This window comes from Lupinus angustifolius, chromosome LG15, assembly GCF_001865875.1.
Source record: "Lupinus angustifolius cultivar Tanjil chromosome LG15, LupAngTanjil_v1.0, whole genome shotgun sequence".
NCBI classification, from domain to species: Eukaryota; Viridiplantae; Streptophyta; class Magnoliopsida; order Fabales; family Fabaceae; genus Lupinus; species Lupinus angustifolius.
Genome location: NC_032023.1, coordinates 5,417,383 through 5,425,840, shown reverse-complemented (window position 1 = coordinate 5,425,840; position 8,458 = coordinate 5,417,383). Strand labels below are relative to the sequence as shown.

At 32.0% G+C, this 8,458-nt stretch overlaps 1 protein-coding gene across 2 annotated transcripts; it reads right to left on the bottom strand.

Moving 5' to 3' along the window:
• LOC109328608 (RRP15-like protein) lies at window positions 3,458-7,719 on the bottom strand. Of its 2 annotated transcripts, XM_019562157.1 has the most exons (10): window positions 7,513-7,719; window positions 6,444-6,738; window positions 6,276-6,413; window positions 6,104-6,205; window positions 5,876-5,957; window positions 5,729-5,748; window positions 5,544-5,604; window positions 4,548-4,627; window positions 3,859-3,966; window positions 3,458-3,776 (listed from the first exon to the last, which is right to left on the bottom strand). In XM_019562157.1, the coding sequence occupies exons 2-10, from the start codon at window positions 6,726-6,728 to the stop codon at window positions 3,711-3,713; spliced, it is 942 nt and encodes a 313-aa protein (XP_019417702.1). In that variant the 5' UTR covers window positions 6,729-6,738; window positions 7,513-7,719; the 3' UTR covers window positions 3,458-3,710. The 2 variants fall into 2 exon arrangements, with proteins under 2 accessions (XP_019417702.1, XP_019417701.1); XM_019562156.1 differs by having other exon boundaries at window positions 6,276-6,738.

The following is an 8,458-nucleotide window of genomic DNA, read 5'->3' as shown; positions in this document are numbered from 1 at the left end:
CCCCTCAAGCTGGAGGGTAAATGTTAATGACTCCAGCTTGATAATTTGATTTGATAACAGTGTGATGGATCGGAATCTCGAACCTCATGTGATTGGATTTTCTCAAGTCATGTGCTTATATACCCAATACAAAGATAACTTGTGATACAAGTAACCAAAACATTTGTATTGAAATTATAAATTGTGATAGCTTTGATTTCCAATAGTATTGTAACCAAAACATGCAATGTGATTTCTAATCAAATTATAAATTGAAATTAAAATTAAAGTTTTGAACTAAAATTTCTACGGTTATCAATATTGTATCGCATTAACTAGTTTGGTTGGAGATTGACCAATCGAATCGCATATCAGGATAGTATGATATTTATTTTGGGCTTGTAATTGAACTGTGTAGAGTTGGAAATTACCAGCCACAACTAGTCAGAATGTATAGTATCAGTCGAACAAAAATATGGTTCGTCATCGTAATTGTTGAGCTACACATTATAAATAATAATGTTTATCACTTTATTATATTATTTATAATATATAATATATAATTTAACTTAAATATAGTTTTATTAGTGAATCATTGGTCAAATCATTGTATCATATGTCAATATCTTGATTGATTTGAAGAGTGATACAATATTAATAAGAATGACAATTCCATATCTATTATACAACATGAAGTAAACTTAGGGTGAGGATGGGACGAGTAAGGCTTGTCCTCATCTGACCGTAAATGTTGATCGAACTAATTTTTGAATGTGAAATCGACCCTAGTGTCGAAGGCTTATCCAACACTAAATATCGACTGAGATAACTTTTGAACCTGACTCTAGACTTATTAAATATAATCTATTTTTCCTCTTTTTAGACAAAATCTTTTCAATATTATTTACTCTTATGAATACATAATTTGGCATATGTAATGATATAAATATTTTTGCGATTCATTTGCATATATGTATATATGGTAAAAAGATTAAATAATCAATGACATAAATGGTATAGGTATTATGGGGGTAAATCATTTGCATAAGAATATGCTAGATATCTAGTAAAAGCAATTAATAAACAATGAAATTATATTAGTAGTTGGTTTGCTATAACCAAATGCATTATTTGTTTTGCATCAAAGAGATGTTATTACTTTGTACACAATTAAAAAGTAAGTATAAACATAACTGAAGGACGAGCATGAATCATATGAATTTGGGTAAGACGTATTCCTTATCTGGCCCCAAACATTGCACATACATTTCAAAACTCATAAACATGACTAAAATGTAAAGTCTAATATACTTTAAAGTAACAACTTTACATGCATTTATGTTAATATTCACAAAACTTTGTCATAATACTTTTTAATACATAATATCATAGGCCCACAACTTTGTTCCAGTAGCATGTTAATGTAAACAAACAACTATTGTTAAAATTTACAAAATCATTATATCAAAGATCACAACATAATTAGGGACATAACAATGAGTAATGATATTATATTAGTTACAAGATGTTCTCATAGAAATTAATTGTATTTTATATGCGGTCTACTTTAGATCGGTTTGGTTCCTATAGTTAGAACCAAAAAACCAAACCGGACTAAATTATTTTTGAAAATTCAATCCAATATAATCCAACCAAATTTAGTTTTTGTGATTTCGATTTATTTTAGATTACTTCTCGATTTTATTTTTTGGCCGACATGAATTTGAACACCCCTACTTTATTTCTTACCTTCAATAATTGTACCATGGGGTCAATTTTTGTTTTATTTTCTAAATCTTTACATTGTTAGGACATAGATTTACATTCTTAAATAAATTATCTATATAGGGTATCTTAGTAAAAACTAGTTTGTAGTTGTGAGCTACTAATTATGAAGATAGCCGGAAGCTTATCATTGTGTAGGTAACTTATTAAACTTGAGTTGTTTGGTAAAACTAGTTTTATAAATAAGACAATTTGAGAAAGACGAGAGATTTACTTACTCCACATCCTAGCCATCAATTCTAAGGAAATACAATGATTTCAATTAGTGAGTAGATCTACGATGTTTATTTAGTTATTTATTAATTAAATATTTCTTTATTTAAGTAACTAAATACAAAATTAATTTAAAATCAAAGTTTTCCATCTTTTATATTAATATTTTACCTATTATTTGATATGCAATATTTTTATTTAATTGGAAATAAAGTAACACAACAAAACTAATACAGTTTTTTAGTTTTTTTGGTACATAAACTCAGTGTTGTTAAAACCGTACCGGTTATCAAATTGGTCAGGGTATTGGTATAGTGGTACAGTGATTCAACTGGTGGTTCAGTAATTAAAGCGCATGCCAGTTAAATCATACATATCTGCTTATATATATATATATATATATAAAGATTACATATAGGTAGATACTCAAATTTATAATTCATATTCATAATCTACTCAAAATTTTCATAAACAAACAATTTTAAGTCTTTAACAAATTCAAAGTGTAAATTACAAAACATATATAAATCCAAAAGTATAACTTAACAACCGCAAAATATAAATAAATGACACAAGTTCACAACTCACTTTAAAAAACAAATAAATTTGGAGTTTTAACATTTAACACCAAGGAGTCAAAGATGTCTCATATCGAGATTATATTTGCACCAAATCATATTTCCAGACAGTACTCCAAGATTACACAAATGTCATTGAGATTACACATGAATGTTAGCAACTAAAAGATGTAATCTAAGTCTGGGAAGCACATGCCTTAAAGTGTTGAAGAAGGGTTGGAAACATGAGTTACCTTGTACTGGGTTTTTTAGTTTTTAAGTTTTTATTTTTTAAAAAATATGTGTATAAACCAACCGGTTTAGTCAAATATCAGCCGATTCACCAGTTTTGAGCAGTTTTGATACTTGGTCAGCTCAACATAAATACCGTACAGGTTAGGGGTCTGGTTCACTAGCTTTTTGGTCGAACCGGCCGGTACAGTACAATTTTTACATCATTACATAAACTAATACAGTTTTTTAGTTGGCATAACCAATTTAATTTTTTAAAATTTTGAAAAGCTCCTTTTTCCTTTTCTAAACATTACTTCAAGTAGCCTTACTAAAAAATAACCTTCAAAGTTCAGACGCTACATTTTTTTTTAAAAGCTACGAGTTCCATTTATTTTTTGTTTAACGGATGACTTTAATACTTTAATGACTAAGTCAAAAAGCTAAACTACTTAGAGCTACAAGCTATAATAGAATTATTCACCATGTTTTTCATCTCTATTTAAAAAATACAAGTTCATACATCAACAGATGAAATTCACATGGAGAAGTGAAAATTTGCATAACAGTCAAATAACAAGTATTAATAAATAGCATTCAAATGCCCCTTCTTGTGTAATGCAGGCACTGGCCTTTTTTTGAAATGAACCCTTTTTCCCCTAAAAAATTATACCCAAAACATAAAATATGATTTCAAATCAATTTCCAAATTAAAATTCTGAACTAAAATTCCAATTCTATTGTCAAGCGAACCATTCCATTTAAAAACTTAAATCACGTACTGATCAACTTGTCATTTTGTTGAGTTCAAAATGAAGCTACACTATTGACAGCAAAATGTATGGGAAACATATTCCACTTGCCAACAACAATAACATTCATTTTTCAAAATCTGGCATTACCCCATTACAAATATCTCATTGCTCCTTCTCAAGTTCTAAAACATTAATCTTCATCCGAACTACTGTCTTCTGAATCCTTTCCAATATCATCATTTGACACATTATTAGCCTGCATGTAAGCAAAAAGATGAGTGCAAAGAAACTGGATAGCATAGCAATAGATTACAACATAGGCTTGGCAAGGTTCTTACTGGCATTTTGTCCCAATCCTTCAGTCTAGAACTTGTCAGCATATAATTATCTCGTAATGGAGCCCAAGCAGGTTGATCATCTTCTTCCATATCTGTGCTTGCATTGGCCTGTGTATAAAAAAACCCGAGCAGTTTGACAATTACACAACAGATGAAAACTACCAGATAATTAAGATGGCTTTCCATCTTACCATACATATGTTCTAGGTTACTGAATGAACGTTAAAATTGTATGGGTAGTTAAACATGGTAGTGTAGCTCCAACACATCTTCCTTATACATCTAATGAAGAACTTGAAAGCAGTGTTTTAAAAACATCAAACCAATGAAGATAGTTCCAACTAGTTTGACAATTCACCAGGCCATATAAATAAGTTTAGATTGGACGCATAATGGTTAAAAAATTACCACATAATAGTAAGATATCTAAATAAATAGTTACTATTTAACTATCGTAGAACTTGTAAATTAAGTTTTAAAGAGAAAACAGACAATTATGTAAACAAACTTATGAATATAAAATTGAATTTTTTTTTCTTCCAGTTCCTAACTTTTTTTCCTGGTTTAATATGACAGCAACCAAATACAGGCTAGATGAACCAGTCATACTGAAGGTAAGACAAGTTTTTTAGGCATTGCTTGAAACAACCATCATGATGTTAACAAAGAAGGGGGAGTTAAGAAATAACCTTTGCAGAGGTCCCAGCTGAATGCCTCAATGGCTTCCCTAACTCTGTAAAGAAGGCTTCTTTGGTCCGCTTTCTTAATTCTGGCACCATATACGAATAGATAAGAGAATCAGGCACACATTATCAATGTTCATACATAACAATTACCTTCTTGATTAAACTCAATGAAAAAAATAATTTTATGATTGAAAATTTTCATACACATTTTCACTTATCCAAAGTCCAAACTCTAAGGAAGCTACAGCAAACAGAATGATGGCTACGAGACCAGTTATTGACTACTGACGTCAATTTAGCCTAGAACTGAACTATATACTAGACTGATGGCTAGCATAAAAAAATAACCACCTTTGTTTAGACTTTAGACATGAACGGGTATTTATAGCATAAATTATTAGCAAGAGAAAGACATGCTGATGAACATGGTAATCTGTAATTTAGACACATAACAGATATCACTGGAGTCCAAAAATAAAGCATGTCAGATAACCAGCAATAACAAAAGATGCAAAAAATCACATGTATTTGTTTCAACCCAACTTGCAGTCTCTTGTACATTTTGCATCATGGTTGAATGCTAAAGTAGCATAGTCATGTCAGGAGGATAAAAAACCACTTTGAATATGGCATGTTAAAGTTAACTATTTTGCATAAAAACTTAAAACTGAGAACATTGTTGGTCTCTGATGGTTCCTTGCCTAATGAAAATATTCAAGCAAATTCAGAATTTCCACATCAGATCATGGTTCTTGTTAACTTACTATTCTTAAAGCATGATATCATGCTTGAGACTTTGACATGATCTAGTAAAATATATAAGTAGATAAATAACTGCCCTCACTGACTATTTAAAAAAACTGCTGATGTTTTGGATGGATTGGAAGTGCCAATTTTCTCATTACATGATATACACTAACACAACTATTTCAAAAAAATTGACATGGACTTTTATTTCTCATGTCTCACTTTATGTTGCAACAGCATAAAACAGCTTACCTTTTGCATCCTTGGTCCTTGAGGAATCCAACCCCTTTTGAACAGATTGTGCCTTGTTGACCTGCAAAAGGAGGGAATAGAATCTCAGGTATAGAATAAGAAAGATACAAAACATCAAAGAGACAGATCGAGAAAAAATGGGAAGGCAAGCAAAGTTTGGTTATATGTTAAAAGTCAGAACTTACAGCATTGAACAACTTGACCACTGAAAGCAATCCGAAGTGATGCATTGTCAAAACGATGGACCAAATCAGTATAAGGAAAGTGCAAGTTACCAAAAAGAAACAAAGATGCAGTGAGCCTCTATTTAAAAGAAACACAAACACATATACCTCCTTTTGTAGCAACACTTTTTAGAAACTTTTCATGTGTGTCCAAATAATTAGCTGGTATGACATGGCCCTTTTCTGCTAACTGCACCAAGCAAAAATATCAAGTACTCATTAGACTGACTGCCAGATAAGTAAAGGTATGAGGGATAACAAATAAGGGAACATAAAAATTATCAACACTGATGTGGATAACATTAAAATTGAAGTCAACATGAAAATTTAAATTACCAAATGTTTTTCCTTTCTTGCCTCTCCCTTGTTCTTGCGTTCTGCCTCCTCTTCTGCAAGCTTCTCTACAATAAGTTTCTTGTGCCCTGATAATACTGGACCCTGCAGAGTTATCGAAGTTATAAAAAAATTATGCTTTAAAATAACCTTGTTGAAGGATAACCTAACTTACCAATGCTTCGTCAGGGACACTCTTCTTTATAATATTCCTGAAGGCCATCTTAAATGCTCTACAACCTTCACTGAATTTTGTAATTCCTGGCAGAACTTCACCATCATCTTCTCCTTCATCTTCAGACAAGTGATTATTCCTATCAGTAACATTCTTCTTCAATGTTTTTTCTCCTCTTGCAGCTCCTTCATCTTCAGACAGCTCTTCACTTTCTATGACCTTCTTGTTTTTCTTGGTGATACTGGTAGCTGGAGCGGCAACCTCATCTTCATCATCAGAATTATAATCTCGTGCTCGCTTATGGAAAAGCTTCTTCATGTTTTTGTCGATTTTAACTTTCTTCTGTCCATGTGGCACCGGCGTCACTTTTGGTTTCTTACTTGAATTTTTACGACCTTGCTTTTTAACAAACTTCCTCTTTCTTGGCTCATTCAATTGACTTTCTTCAGCCATGGCCCTCAACCTATGTATTATAAGTAGAAAATTCATGATAAAATATCACCAAGTTATGAGGAGGAGTACTATGCATAGCAAAAGTTAGTAATTACTCTTATGTTTTTCGCAACAGATTGATGATTGAGCTTAAATTAAGGCCATTTCACATTATATGAGTACGCATTAGGTTATATTGTTATGGTTTCTGAATAGCCATTATATTCCCACTATACATCCATTAATTTTGCAAGAGAAAAATAAATAGGTATAGTTTCTACAATGAACATAGCATAGGGACATATACAAATTACAGGCTATCCGATCAGGTTCAGGCTTGGCCTGTTTGCCCCAGCCTAGTGGAGTGAAAGGCCTCAGTTCTATCCGGGCTAGCAAAATGGTGCCTAAACCCAGCCCTATGTGGGAAGCACGAGGTTTAGGCTGGGCTGTATTTTTTATTCTCTATTTTACAACTGTTTTTCTTCCTTTTTAAGATGTTTGCTCCATTTTCTCAGTGAATAAGCATTAAGCAGAATAGAAAAAATAAGGTGCAGTTTCATATATCGGCAGAATAGATAAAATTAACAGTATCCAAACACAATAACGAAGGGATTCAATTAACATAACAGAAATCAAACACAACAACCAATGGATTCAATTCCATTTTAATAAAAAAATTCAACAAAATTGCATAAGCACAACAAGAACACTGAGTTGCAGTTAACAATCGTTCAGGACAATTAAAAAGGGATAAACAAAATAACGAAGTTTCAGTCTTGGACAATACAGAAGGAACGACACAAACCTCGTTTTGGACGGCGGAGGAAGGAAATGGCGTTAAGGTGACGGAGGTTGTAGAGGAAGGCGGATGCAGGCACGCGGTAGAGTGGTGGTGGTGGTGGTGAGATGTGGGAGCGGCGATGGCGGCGCTTTAGGTTAGTGAGAGAGGGAGCAAGCACAGAACACCTGTGTAGTGTGTGTTTGTTTCAGTCGGAGAAGGGTTTGAAAAGTCTCAATATTTTAAGCTCTAGGGCAAAACGGCGTCGTTAAGAGAAGGGAAGAGGGGAAGTGTAACTAGCATTGCCGGGTCAAAAAAGCCCAAATTTAACCAGATCTGCATGGGTAAAGTCTGTTTTATTTTTTTACCAATAATACATTGGTCTATTGATGCAAGGTTCCAGTGTATTTTTTAAGAACAAAATGAATATAAAATAATCGATTCATGAGAGTAAAACTTGAAGGGACAGCTACATACCTTAAAGTGGTTCATTACTCATAAAATGAGATAATATCTTTAGTATTACAAAAAAAACTCACTTTTTTTTAAACCACATAATTAGCCAACTTTTCTCCTCTCCCTTCACCACCCAATACCACTATTCTCATACCACATCCTCTTCTCTTCTTCTATTTTATCCTAACTAGAGGTGGCAAAATTATGTACAATTCATCCAAATTTAAGGAAATTAAATTTATCTATTAGAACTAATAGATTTAAATGGATATAATTCAATGAATAACTTTAATAATGGATAAATTTGAATTTATCCATTATATCTAATGGATATATCCATTTGGATGAATATTCAATTCATTCAAAAAGCAAACTTTCACAACAAATCTTTTTTGTTTTTCTCAATTTCATTAGTTATCTCAACTCTCACTGTTGTCATGTTTATTACTCTCACTTTGATTTTGTTTTAAATTGGGACCAATTATAGACATGTCTATATAATTAATATTAAAGGTTT